The sequence below is a fragment of the Mobula hypostoma genome, chromosome 7 (genome assembly GCF_963921235.1).
Source record: "Mobula hypostoma chromosome 7, sMobHyp1.1, whole genome shotgun sequence".
NCBI lineage: Eukaryota > Metazoa > Chordata > Chondrichthyes > Myliobatiformes > Myliobatidae > Mobula > Mobula hypostoma.
In genome coordinates this window covers 187,391,849-187,406,050 of record NC_086103.1, presented here as the reverse complement: position 1 = coordinate 187,406,050, position 14,202 = coordinate 187,391,849, and the positions used below count along the sequence as shown (strand labels likewise).

The window sequence follows — 14,202 nt, the reverse complement described above, 5'->3', positions numbered from 1 at the left end:
TCCAGCCAGGACATGCTCTCTCACCCCACCATCCAGCCAGGACACGCTCTCTCCCCCCACCATCCAGCCAGGACACCCTCTCTCCCCTCGTATGTCCAGCCAGCACACGCTCTCTCACCCCACCATCCAGCCAGGACACGCTCTCTCCCTCCACCATCCAGCCAGGACACGCTCTCTCCCCTCATTTGTCCAGCCAGGACACGCTCTCTCCCCCAACCATCCAGCCAGGACGCTCTCTCCCCCACCATCCAGCCAGGACATGCTCTCTCCCCCCACCATCCAGCCAGGACACGCTCTCTCCCCTCATGTGTCCAGCCAGGACACGCTCTCTTCCCCCACCATCCAGCCAGGACACGCTCTCTCCCCCCACCATCCAGCCAGGACACGCTCTCTCCCCTCATATGTCCAGCCAGGACATGCTCTCTCACCCCACCATCCAGCCAGGACACGCTCTCTCCCCCCACCATCCAGCCAGGACACCCTCTCTCCCCTCGTATGTCCAGCCAGTACACGCTCTCTCCCCCCACCATCCAGCCAGGACACGCTCTCTCCCCTCATATGTCCAGCCAGGACATGCTCTCTCACCCCACCATCCAGCCAGGACACGCTCTCTCCCCCCACCATCCAGCCAGGACACCCTCTCTCCCCTCGTATGTCCAGCCAGCACACGCTCTCTCACCCCACCATCCAGCCAGGACACGCTCTCTCCCTCCACCATCCAGCCAGGACACGCTCTCTCCCCTCATTTGTCCAGCCAGGACACGCTCTCTCCCCCACCATCCAGCCAGGACATGCTCTCTCCCCCCACCATCCAGCCAGGACACGCTCTCTCCCCTCATGTGTCCAGCCAGGACACGCTCTCTCCCCCCACCATCCAGCCAGGACACGCTCTCTCCCCCCATCATCCAGCCAGGACACGCTCTCTCTCCCCTCACCATCCAGCCAGGACACGCTCTCTCCCCTCATATGTCCAGCCAGGACACGCTCTCTCCCCCCACCATCCAGCCAGGACATGCTCTCTCCCCCCACCATCCAGCCAGGACACGCTCTCTCCCCCACCATCCAGCCAGGACATGCTCTCTCCCCCCACCATCCAGCCAGGACACGCTCTCTCCCTCCACCATCCAGCCAGGACACGCTCTCTCCCCTCATTTGTCCAGCCAGGACACGCTCTCTCCCCCAACCATCCAGCCAGGACGCTCTCTCCCCCACCATCCAGCCAGGACATGCTCTCTCCCCCCACCATCCAGCCAGGACATGCTCTCTCCCCTCATATGTCCAGCCAGGACATGCTCTCTCACCCCACCATCCAGCCAGGACACGCTCTCTCCCCCCACCATCCAGCCAGGACACGCTCTCTCCCCTCGTATGTCCAGCCAGGACATGCTCTCTCACCCCACCATCCAGCCAGGACACGCTCTCTCCCCTCGTATGTCCAGTCAGGACACGCTCTCTCACCCCACCATCCAGCCAGGACACGCTCTCTCCCCTCATGTGTCCAGCCAGGACACGCTCTCTCCCCCCACCATCCAGCCAGGACACGCTCTCTCCCCCCACCATCCAGCCAGGACACTCTCTCTCCCCCCACCATCCAGCCAGGACACGCTCTCTCCCCCCACCATCCAGCCAGGACACGCTCTCTCCCCTCGTATGTCCAGCCAGGACACGCTCTCTCCCCCCACCATCCAGCCAGGACACGCTCTCTCCCCTCGTATGTCCAGCCAGGATATGCTCTCTCACCCCACCATCCAGCCAGGACACGCTCTCTCCCCTCATGTGTCCAGCCAGGACACGCTCTCTCCCCCCACCATCCAGCCAGGACACGCTCTCTCCCCCCACCATCCAGCCAGGACACGCTCTCTCCCCCCACCATCCAGCCAGGACACGCTCTCTCACCCCACCATCCAGCCAGGACACGCTCTCTCCCCCCACCATCCAGCCAGGACACGCTCTCTCCCCTCATGTGTCTAGCCAGGACATGCTCTCTCACCCCACCATCCAGCCAGGACATGCTCTCTCCTTCCACCATCCAGCCAGGACACGTTCTCTCCCCTCGTATGTCCAGCCAGGATACGCTCTCTGCTCCCCTTTCCAGCCAGGACACGCTCTCTCCCCTCGTATGTCCAGCCAGGACACGCTCTCTCACCCCACCATCCAGCCAGGACACGCTCTCTCCCCCCACCATCCAGCCAGGACACGTTCTCTCCCCTCGTATGTCCAGCCAGGACACGCTCTCTCCCCCCACCATCCAGCCAGGACACGTTCTCTCCCCTCGTATGTCCAGCCAGGACACGCTCTCTCCCCCCACCATCCAGCCAGGACACGCTCTCTCCCCTCACCATCCAGCCAGGACACGCTCTCTCCCCTCATATGTCCAGCCAGGACACGCTCTCTCCCCCCACCATCCAGCCAGGACACGCTCTCTCCCCCAACCATCCAGCCAGGACACGCTCTCTCCCCCCACCATCCAGCCAGGACACGCTCTCTCCCCCCACCATCCAGCCAGGACACGCTCTCTCCCCTCGCCATCCAGCCAGGACACACTCTCTTCCCCCACCATCCAGCCAGGACACGCTCTCTTCCCCCACCATCCAGCCAGGACACTCTCTCTCCCCCCACCATCCAGCCAGGACACGCTCTCTCCCCTCACCATCCAGCCAGGACACGCTCTCTCCCCTCATATGTCCAGCCAGGACACGCTCTCTCCCCCCACCATCCAGCCAGGACACGCTCTCTCACCCCACCATCCAGCCAGGACACGCTCTCTCCCCTCATTTGTCCAGCCAGGACACGCTCTCTCCCCCAACCATCCAGCCAGGACGCTCTCTCCCCCACCATCCAGCCAGGACATGCTCTCTCCCCCCACCATCCAGCCAGGACACGCTCTCTCCCCTCATGTGTCCAGCCAGGACACGCTCTCTTCCCCCACCATCCAGCCAGGACACGCTCTCTCCCCCCACCATCCAGCCAGGACACGCTCTCTCCCCTCATATGTCCAGCCAGGACATGCTCTCTCACCCCACCATCCAGCCAGGACACGCTCTCTCCCCCCACCATCCAGCCAGGACACCCTCTCTCCCCTCGTATGTCCAGCCAGCACACGCTCTCTCACCCCACCATCCAGCCAGGACACGCTCTCTCCCTCCACCATCCAGCCAGGACACGCTCTCTCCCCTCATTTGTCCAGCCAGGACACGCTCTCTCCCCCAACCATCCAGCCAGGACGCTCTCTCCCCCACCATCCAGCCAGGACATGCTCTCTCCCCCCACCATCCAGCCAGGACACGCTCTCTCCCCTCATATGTCCAGCCAGGACACGCTCTCTCCCCCCACCATCCAGCCAGGACATGCTCTCTCCCCCCACCATCCAGCCAGGACACGCTCTCTCCCCCACCATCCAGCCAGGACATGCTCTCTCCCCCCACCATCCAGCCAGGACACGCTCTCTCCCCTCATGTGTCCAGCCAGGACACGCTCTCTCCCCCCACCATCCAGCCAGGACACGCTCTCTCCCCCCACCATCCAGCCAGGACACGCTCTCTCCCCTCATGTGTCTAGCCAGGACATGCTCTCTCACCCCACCATCCAGCCAGGACATGCTCTCTCCTTCCACCATCCAGCCAGGACACGTTCTCTCCCCTCGTATGTCCAGCCAGGATACGCTCTCTGCTCCCCTTTCCAGCCAGGACACGCTCTCTCCCCTCGTATGTCCAGCCAGGACACGCTCTCTCACCCCACCATCCAGCCAGGACACGCTCTCTCCCCCCACCATCCAGCCAGGACACGTTCTCTCCCCTCGTATGTCCAGCCAGGACACGCTCTCTCCCCCCACCATCCAGCCAGGACACGTTCTCTCCCCTCGTATGTCCAGCCAGGACACGCTCTCTCCCCCCACCATCCAGCCAGGACACGCTCTCTCCCCTCACCATCCAGCCAGGACACGCTCTCTCCCCTCATATGTCCAGCCAGGACACGCTCTCTCCCCCCACCATCCAGCCAGGACACGCTCTCTCCCCCAACCATCCAGCCAGGACACGCTCTCTCCCCCCACCATCCAGCCAGGACACGCTCTCTCCCCCCACCATCCAGCCAGGACACGCTCTCTCCCCTCGCCATCCAGCCAGGACACACTCTCTTCCCCCACCATCCAGCCAGGACACGCTCTCTTCCCCCACCATCCAGCCAGGACACTCTCTCTCCCCCCACCATCCAGCCAGGACACGCTCTCTCCCCTCACCATCCAGCCAGGACACGCTCTCTCCCCTCATATGTCCAGCCAGGACACGCTCTCTCCCCCCACCATCCAGCCAGGACACGCTCTCTCCCCCCACCATCCAGCCAGGACACGCTCTCTCCCCTCATATGTCCAGCCAGGACACGCTCTCTTCCCCCACCATCCAGCCAGGACACGCTCTCTCCCCCCACCATCCAGCCAGGACACGCTCTCTCCCCTCATATGTCCAGCCAGGACATGCTCTCTCACCCCACCATCCAGCCAGGACACGCTCTCTCCCCCCACCATCCAGCCAGGACACCCTCTCTCCCCTCGTATGTCCAGCCAGCACACGCTCTCTCACCCCACCATCCAGCCAGGACACGCTCTCTCCCTCCACCATCCAGCCAGGACACGCTCTCTCCCCTCATTTGTCCAGCCAGGACACGCTCTCTCCCCCAACCATCCAGCCAGGACGCTCTCTCCCCCACCATCCAGCCAGGACATGCTCTCTCCCCCCACCATCCAGCCAGGACACGCTCTCTCCCCTCATGTGTCCAGCCAGGACACGCTCTCTTCCCCCACCATCCAGCCAGGACACGCTCTCTCCCCCCACCATCCAGCCAGGACACGCTCTCTCCCCTCATATGTCCAGCCAGGACATGCTCTCTCACCCCACCATCCAGCCAGGACACGCTCTCTCCCCCCACCATCCAGCCAGGACACCCTCTCTCCCCTCGTATGTCCAGCCAGTACACGCTCTCTCACCCCACCATCCAGCCAGGACACGCTCTCTCCCTCCACCATCCAGCCAGGACACGCTCTCTCCCCTCATTTGTCCAGCCAGGACACGCTCTCTCCCCCAACCATCCAGCCAGGACGCTCTCTCCCCCACCATCCAGCCAGGACATGCTCTCTCCCCCCACCATCCAGCCAGGACACGCTCTCTCCCCTCATATGTCCAGCCAGGACACGCTCTCTCCCCCCACCATCCAGCCAGGACATGCTCTCTCCCCCCACCATCCAGCCAGGACACGCTCTCTCCCCCACCATCCAGCCAGGACATGCTCTCTCCCCCCACCATCCAGCCAGGACACGCTCTCTCCCCTCATGTGTCCAGCCAGGACACGCTCTCTCCCCCACCATCCAGCCAGGACACGCTCTCTCCCCCCACCATCCAGCCAGGACACGCTCTCTCTCCCCTCACCATCCAGCCAGGACACGCTCTCTCCCCTCATATGTCCAGCCAGGACACGCTCTCTCCCCCACCATCCAGCCAGGACATGCTCTCTCCCCCACCATCCAGCCAGGACATGCTCTCTCCCCCACCATCCAGCCAGGACACGCTCTCTCCCCTCATCCAGCCAGGACACGCTCTCTTCCCCCACCATCCAGCCAGGACACGCTCTCTCCCCCCACCATCCAGCCAGGACACCCTCTCTCCCCTCGTATGTCCAGCCAGGACACGCTCTCTCCCCCAACCATCCAGCCAGGACGCTCTCTCCCCCACCATCCAGCCAGGACATGCTCTCTCCCCCCACCATCCAGCCAGGACACGCTCTCTCCCCTCATGTGTCCAGCCAGGACACGCTCTCTCCCCCCACCATCCAGCCAGGACACGCTCTCTCCCCCCACCATCCAGCCAGGACACGCTCTCTCTCCCCTCACCATCCAGCCAGGACACGCTCTCTCCCCTCATATGTCCAGCCAGGACACGCTCTCTCCCCCACCATCCAGCCAGGACATGCTCTCTCCCCCCACCATCCAGCCAGGACACGCTCTCTCCCCCACCATCCAGCCAGGACATGCTCTCTCCCCCCACCATCCAGCCAGGACACGCTCTCTCCCCTCATGTGTCCAGCCAGGACACGCTCTCTCCCCCCACCATCCAGCCAGGACACGCTCTCTCCCCCCACCATCCAGCCAGGACACCCTCTCTCCCCTCGTATGTCCAGCCAGGACACGCTCTCTCCCCCAACCATCCAGCCAGGACGCTCTCTCCCCCACCATCCAGCCAGGACATGCTCTCTCCCCCCACCATCCAGCCAGGACACGCTCTCTCCCCTCATGTGTCCAGCCAGGACACGCTCTCTCCCCCCACCATCCAGCCAGGACACGCTCTCTCCCCCCACCATCCAGCCAGGACACGCTCTCTCTCCCCTCACCATCCAGCCAGGACACGCTCTCTCCCCCCACCATCCAGCCAGGACACTCTCTCTCCCCCCACCATCCAGCCAGGACACGCTCTCTCCCCCCACCATCCAGCCAGGACACGCTCTCTCCCCTCGTATGTCCAGCCAGGACACGCTCTCTCCCCCCACCATCCAGCCCGGACACGCTCTCTCCCCTCGTATGTCCAGCCAGGATATGCTCTCTCACCCCACCATCCAGCCAGGACACGCTCTCTCCCCTCATGTGTCCAGCCAGGACACGCTCTCTCCCCCCACCATCCAGCCAGGACACGCTCTCTCCCCCCACCATCCAGCCAGGACACTCTCTCTCCCCCCACCATCCAGCCAGGACACGCTCTCTCCCCCCACCATCCAGCCAGGACACGCTCTCTCACCCCACCATCCAGCCAGGACACGCTCTCTCCCCCCACCATCCAGCCAGGACACGCTCTCTCCCCTCATGTGTCTAGCCAGGACATGCTCTCTCACCCCACCATCCAGCCAGGACATGCTCTCTCCTTCCACCATCCAGCCAGGACACGTTCTCTCCCCTCGTATGTCCAGCCAGGATACGCTCTCTGCTCCCCTTTCCAGCCAGGACACGCTCTCTCCCCTCGTATGTCCAGCCAGGACACGCTCTCTCACCCCACCATCCAGCCAGGACACGCTCTCTCCCCCCACCATCCAGCCAGGACACGTTCTCTCCCCTCGTATGTCCAGCCAGGACACGCTCTCTCCCCCCACCATCCAGCCAGGACACGTTCTCTCCCCTCGTATGTCCAGCCAGGACACGCTCTCTCCCCCCACCATCCAGCCAGGACACGCTCTCTCCCCTCACCATCCAGCCAGGACACGCTCTCTCCCCTCATATGTCCAGCCAGGACACGCTCTCTCCCCCCACCATCCAGCCAGGACACGCTCTCTCCCCCAACCATCCAGCCAGGACACGCTCTCTCCCCCCACCATCCAGCCAGGACACGCTCTCTCCCCCCACCATCCAGCCAGGACACGCTCTCTCCCCTCGCCATCCAGCCAGGACACACTCTCTTCCCCCACCATCCAGCCAGGACACGCTCTCTTCCCCCACCATCCAGCCAGGACACTCTCTCTCCCCCCACCATCCAGCCAGGACACGCTCTCTCCCCTCACCATCCAGCCAGGACACGCTCTCTCCCCTCATATGTCCAGCCAGGACACGCTCTCTCCCCCACCATCCAGCCAGGACACGCTCTCTCACCCCACCATCCAGCCAGGACACGCTCTCTCCCCTCATTTGTCCAGCCAGGACACGCTCTCTCCCCCAACCATCCAGCCAGGACGCTCTCTCCCCCACCATCCAGCCAGGACATGCTCTCTCCCCCCACCATCCAGCCAGGACACGCTCTCTCCCCTCATGTGTCCAGCCAGGACACGCTCTCTTCCCCCACCATCCAGCCAGGACACGCTCTCTCCCCCCACCATCCAGCCAGGACACGCTCTCTCCCCTCATATGTCCAGCCAGGACATGCTCTCTCACCCCACCATCCAGCCAGGACACGCTCTCTCCCCCCACCATCCAGCCAGGACACCCTCTCTCCCCTCGTATGTCCAGCCAGCACACGCTCTCTCACCCCACCATCCAGCCAGGACACGCTCTCTCCCTCCACCATCCAGCCAGGACACGCTCTCTCCCCTCATTTGTCCAGCCAGGACACGCTCTCTCCCCCAACCATCCAGCCAGGACGCTCTCTCCCCCACCATCCAGCCAGGACATGCTCTCTCCCCCCACCATCCAGCCAGGACACGCTCTCTCCCCTCATATGTCCAGCCAGGACACGCACTCTCCCCCCACCATCCAGCCAGGACATGCTCTCTCCCCCCACCATCCAGCCAGGACACGCTCTCTCCCCCACCATCCAGCCAGGACATGCTCTCTCCCCCCACCATCCAGCCAGGACACGCTCTCTCCCCTCATGTGTCCAGCCAGGACACGCTCTCTCCCCCCACCATCCAGCCAGGACACGCTCTCTCCCCCCACCATCCAGCCAGGACACGCTCTCTCCCCTCATGTGTCTAGCCAGGACATGCTCTCTCACCCCACCATCCAGCCAGGACATGCTCTCTCCTTCCACCATCCAGCCAGGACACGTTCTCTCCCCTCGTATGTCCAGCCAGGATACGCTCTCTGCTCCCCTTTCCAGCCAGGACACGCTCTCTCCCCTCGTATGTCCAGCCAGGACACGCTCTCTCACCCCACCATCCAGCCAGGACACGCTCTCTCCCCCCACCATCCAGCCAGGACACGTTCTCTCCCCTCCTATGTCCAGCCAGGACACGCTCTCTCCCCCCCACCATCCAGCCAGGACACGTTCTCTCCCCTTGTATGTCCAGCCAGGACACGCTCTCTCCCCCCACCATCCAGCCAGGACACGCTCTCTCCCCTCACCATCCAGCCAGGACACGCTCTCTCCCCTCATATGTCCAGCCAGGACACGCTCTCTCCCCCCACCATCCAGCCAGGACACGCTCTCTCCCCCAACCATCCAGCCAGGACACGCTCTCTCCCCCCACCATCCAGCCAGGACACGCTCTCTCCCCCCACCATCCAGCCAGGACACGCTCTCTCCCCTCGCCATCCAGCCAGGACACACTCTCTTCCCCCACCATCCAGCCAGGACACGCTCTCTTCCCCCACCATCCAGCCAGGACACTCTCTCTCCCCCCACCATCCAGCCAGGACACGCTCTCTCCCCTCACCATCCAGCCAGGACACGCTCTCTCCCCTCATATGTCCAGCCAGGACACGCTCTCTCCCCCCACCATCCAGCCAGGACACGCTCTCTCCCCCCACCATCCAGCCAGGACACGCTCTCTCCCCTCATATGTCCAGCCAGGACACGCTCTCTTCCCCCACCATCCAGCCAGGACACGCTCTCTCCCCCCACCATCCAGCCAGGACACGCTCTCTCCCCTCATATGTCCAGCCAGGAAATGCTCTCTCACCCCACCATCCAGCCAGGACACGCTCTCTCCCCCCACCATCCAGCCAGGACACCCTCTCTCCCCTCGTATGTCCAGCCAGCACACGCTCTCTCACCCCACCATCCAGCCAGGACACGCTCTCTCCCTCCACCATCCAGCCAGGACACGCTCTCTCCCCTCATTTGTCCAGCCAGGACACGCTCTCTCCCCCAACCATCCAGCCAGGACGCTCTCTCCCCCACCATCCAGCCAGGACATGCTCTCTCCCCCCACCATCCAGCCAGGACACGCTCTCTCCCCTCATGTGTCCAGCCAGGACACGCTCTCTTCCCCCACCATCCAGCCAGGACACGCTCTCTCCCCCCACCATCCAGCCAGGACACGCTCTCTCCCCTCATATGTCCAGCCAGGACATGCTCTCTCACCCCACCATCCAAGCCAGGACACGCTCTCTCCCCCCACCATCCAGCCAGGACACGCTCTCTCTCCCCTCACCATCCAGCCAGGACACGCTCTCTCCCCTCATATGTCCAGCCAGGACACGCTCTCTCCCCCCACCATCCAGCCAGGACATGCTCTCTCCCCCCACCATCCAGCCAGGACACGCTCTCTCCCCCCACCATCCAGCCAGGACACCCTCTCTCCCCTCGTATGTCCAGCCAGGACACGCTCTCTCCCCCAACCATCCAGCCAGGACGCTCTCTCCCCCACCATCCAGCCAGGACATGCTCTCTCCCCCCACCATCCAGCCAGGACACGCTCTCTCCCCTGATGTGTCCAGCCAGGACACGCTCTCTCCCCCCACCATCCAGCCAGGACACGCTCTCTCCCCCCACCATCCAGCCAGGACACGCTCTCTCTCCCCTCACCATCCAGCCAGGACACGCTCTCTCCCCCCACCATCCAGCCAGGACACGCTCTCTCCCCCACCATCCAGCCAGGACATGCTCTCTCCCCCCACCATCCAGCCAGGACACGCTCTCTCCCCTCATGTGTCCAGCCAGGACACGCTCTCTCCCCCCACCATCCAGCCAGGACACGCTCTCTCTCCCCTCACCATCCAGCCAGGACACGCTCTCTCCCCTCATATGTCCAGCCAGGACACGCTCTCTCCCCCCACCATCCAGCCAGGACATGCTCTCTCCCCCCACCATCCAGCCAGGACACGCTCTCTCCCCCCACCATCCAGCCAGGACACGCTCTCTCCCCTCATATGTCCAGCCAGGACACGCTCTCTTCCCCCACCATCCAGCCAGGACACGCTCTCTCCCCCCACCATCCAGCCAGGACACGCTCTCTCCCCTCATATGTCCAGCCAGGACATGCTCTCTCACCCCACCATCCAGCCAGGACACGCTCTCTCCCCCCACCATCCAGCCAGGACACCCTCTCTCCCCTCGTATGTCCAGCCAGCACACGCTCTCTCACCCCACCATCCAGCCAGGACACGCTCTCTCCCTCCACCATCCAGCCAGGACACGCTCTCTCCCCTCATTTGTCCAGCCAGGACACGCTCTCTCCCCCAACCATCCAGCCAGGACGCTCTCTCCCCCACCATCCAGCCAGGACACGCTCTCTCCCCCCACCATCCAGCCAGGACACGCTCTCTCCCCTCGTATGTCCAGCCAGGACATGCTCTCTCACCCCACCATCCAGCCAGGACACGCTCTCTCCCCTCGTATGTCCAGTCAGGACACGCTCTCTCACCCCACCATCCAGCCAGGACACGCTCTCTCCCCTCATGTGTCCAGCCAGGACACGCTCTCTCCCCCCACCATCCAGCCAGGACACGCTCTCTCCCCCCACCATCCAGCCAGGACACTCTCTCTCCCCCCACCATCCAGCCAGGACACGCTCTCTCCCCCCACCATCCAGCCAGGACACGCTCTCTCCCCTCGTATGTCCAGCCAGGACACGCTCTCTCCCCCCACCATCCAGCCAGGACACGCTCTCTCCCCTCGTATGTCCAGCCAGGATATGCTCTCTCACCCCACCATCCAGCCAGGACACGCTCTCTCCCCTCATGTGTCCAGCCAGGACACGCTCTCTCCCCCCACCATCCAGCCAGGACACGCTCTCTCCCCCCACCATCCAGCCAGGACACTCTCTCTCCCCCCACCATCCAGCCAGGACACGCTCTCTCCCCCCACCATCCAGCCAGGACACGCTCTCTCACCCCACCATCCAGCCAGGACACGCTCTCTCCCCCCACCATCCAGCCAGGACACGCTCTCTCCCCTCATGTGTCTAGCCAGGACATGCTCTCTCACCCCACCATCCAGCCAGGACATGCTCTCTCCTTCCACCATCCAGCCAGGACACGTTCTCTCCCCTCGTATGTCCAGCCAGGATACGCTCTCTGCTCCCCTTTCCAGCCAGGACACGCTCTCTCCCCTCGTATGTCCAGCCAGGACACGCTCTCTCACCCCACCATCCAGCCAGGACACGCTCTCTCCCCCCACCATCCAGCCAGGACACGTTCTCTCCCCTCGTATGTCCAGCCAGGACACGCTCTCTCCCCCCACCATCCAGCCAGGACACGCTCTCTCCCCTCGTATGTCCGGCCAGGATATGCTCTCTGCTCCCCTGTCCAGCCAGGACACGCTCTCTCCCCTCGTATGTCCAGCCAGGACACGCTCTCTCCCCTCGTATGTCCAGCCAGGACACGCTCTCTCCCCTCGTATGTCCAGCCAGGACACGCTCTCTCCCCTCGTATGTCCAGTCAGGACACGCTCTCTCCCCTCGTATGTCCAGCCAGGACACGCTCTCTCCCCTCGTATGTCCAGCCAGGACACGCTCTCTCCCCTCGTATGTCCAGCCAGGACACTCTCTCTCCCCCCACCATCCAGCCAGGACACGCTCTCTGCTCTCATATGTCCAGACAGGACACGCTCTCTCCCCTCGTATGTCCAGCCAGGACACGCTCTCTGCTCTCATATGTCCAGCCAGGACACGCTCTCTCCCCTCGTATGTCCAGCCAGGACACTCTCTCTCCCCCCACCATCCAGCCAGGACACGCTCTCTGCTCTCATATGTCCAGACAGGACACGCTCTCTCCCCTCGTATGTCCAGCCTGGACATGCTCACATGTCTAATACCAGAGGCCAAGTGTTGAAGGTGAGAGGGGTGAGTGGGGTGAGGTTTTTACTCCAAGAGTGACGGATGCCTGCAATGCGCTGCCTGGCATGGTGACAGAGGCAAACACACTGGAAGCTTTTAGAAAATATTTGGATAGGCACATGGATGTAAGGAAGAAGGAGGGATATCGACACAGTGCAGGTGGGAGGGATTAGTGTTTGTGTGTTTTTGATTTGCTTTTTAGCTAGTTTAGTACAACTCTGTGCGCCAAATGGTTTGTTCCTGTGCTGTACTGTTCCATGTTCTCAGCGTTATCAGGGAAGAGGGAAAGGAGTCTGAAGATGCACACTTAATATTTCAGCGGCTGATTTTCCCTCTGCCACCAGATTTCTGAACGGACAATGAATCCATGTACACTGCCTCATTAAATTTTTTGCTCTCTTTTTTTGCACCACTTAATTTATTTGTTATATATAGATATTCCTTATTGTAATTTATAGTCTTTTTACAATTTTTCTGTGTTGCAATGTACTGCTGCCACAGAACAACTAATTTCACAACAGTGATACTAAACCCGATTCTGAGCCAGGTGCAGGTACAGTACAGACAAGTTGGGCTGAAGGGCCTGATGGCATCTCAGCCAGGAGCCCCAGGGGGTGAATTGGACCAGCATGTCTGTTTGCATGTACTGGCATCTGTGGTCTGACCCAGGAGCCCCGGGAGATGAGCTGGACCTCAATTGGACACTCACCTGGATGAAGTACATCTTCTTGTCCCAGCTAAACGCTCCATTCAGCTTCCCATGCAGGGACGTCCAACTCGAGTTCAGGGGCAAGGGGTGCCAACCCGTTTGCTTCATGTCTATCCGGAAGTACCAATTATCTGCATTGTCACCAGAAACACCAGTTACTTTGGATACGGGTGTCCATCTGAACCCTGGTGTCTGATGTTCACTCTAAAAATAATACTGAATGTGACTCGCCTCCCCAGAAACCCAGGAGCCCTTATTTAGCTCCCTCCGGATCCCCTCCCCCTTGTGGCTCCTTCCCACTCTCATGAATGGTTGGACCTGAATAACACTATAAGCTGCACTCCAATTCCCCTGGAGTTCAGAAGAATGAGGGTGGATCTCATCGAAATCCATCGAAATTGAAAAGCCCAATTAGAGTGGATATGAAGAGGTTGTTTCCTATAGTGGGGGAGTCTCAGACCCGAGGGCACAGACTCAGAATAGAGGGACATCCATTTAGAACAGAGATGAGGAGGAATTTCTTTAGCCAAAGGGTGGTGAATCCGTGGAATTCATTGCCACCGATGACACAAAGGTTGGAGGTGATATGGATAGTGTGGAGGGCTGTCGGAGGTTACACCGGGACATTGACAGGATGCAAAACTGGGCTGAGAAGTGGCAGATGGAGTTCCACCCAGATAAGTGTGAGGTGGTTCATTTTGGTAGGTCAAATATGATGGCAGAATATAGCATTAATGGTAAGACTCTTGGCAGTGTGGAGGATCAGAGGGACCTTGGGGTCCGAGTCCATAGGACACTCGAAGCAGCTGCGTAGGTTGATGCTGTGGTTAAGAAGGCATACAGTGTATTGGCATTCATTAATTGGCCTTTTCTCCTTGGAGTGACGGAGGATGAGAGGTGACCTGATAGAGGTGTGTAAGGTGAGAGGCATTGATCGTGTGGATAGTCAGAGGCTTTTTCCCAGGGCTGAAATGGTTGCCACAAGAGGACACAGGTTTAAGGTGGTGGGGGGTAGGTACAGAGGTATC

General features: G+C 61.8%; 1 protein-coding gene and 1 long non-coding RNA gene across 2 annotated transcripts in view; one reads left to right on the top strand and one right to left on the bottom strand.

Annotated features, from left to right (window-relative positions):
• LOC134349849 (uncharacterized) overlaps nucleotides 1-14,202 on the top strand; it is a 66,320-nt gene that overhangs the window by 21,027 nt on the left and 31,091 nt on the right. The gene's annotated exons all lie outside the window — the stretch shown is intronic.
• Nucleotides 1-14,202, bottom strand: part of hpxa (hemopexin a) — a 55,598-nt gene that overhangs the window by 12,288 nt on the left and 29,108 nt on the right. Inside the window, exon 8 of the mRNA XM_063054799.1 lies at nucleotides 13,175-13,305. Coding sequence (XP_062910869.1) covers nucleotides 13,175-13,305 — 131 coding nt within the window. The remainder of the gene's footprint in view (nucleotides 1-13,174; nucleotides 13,306-14,202) is intronic.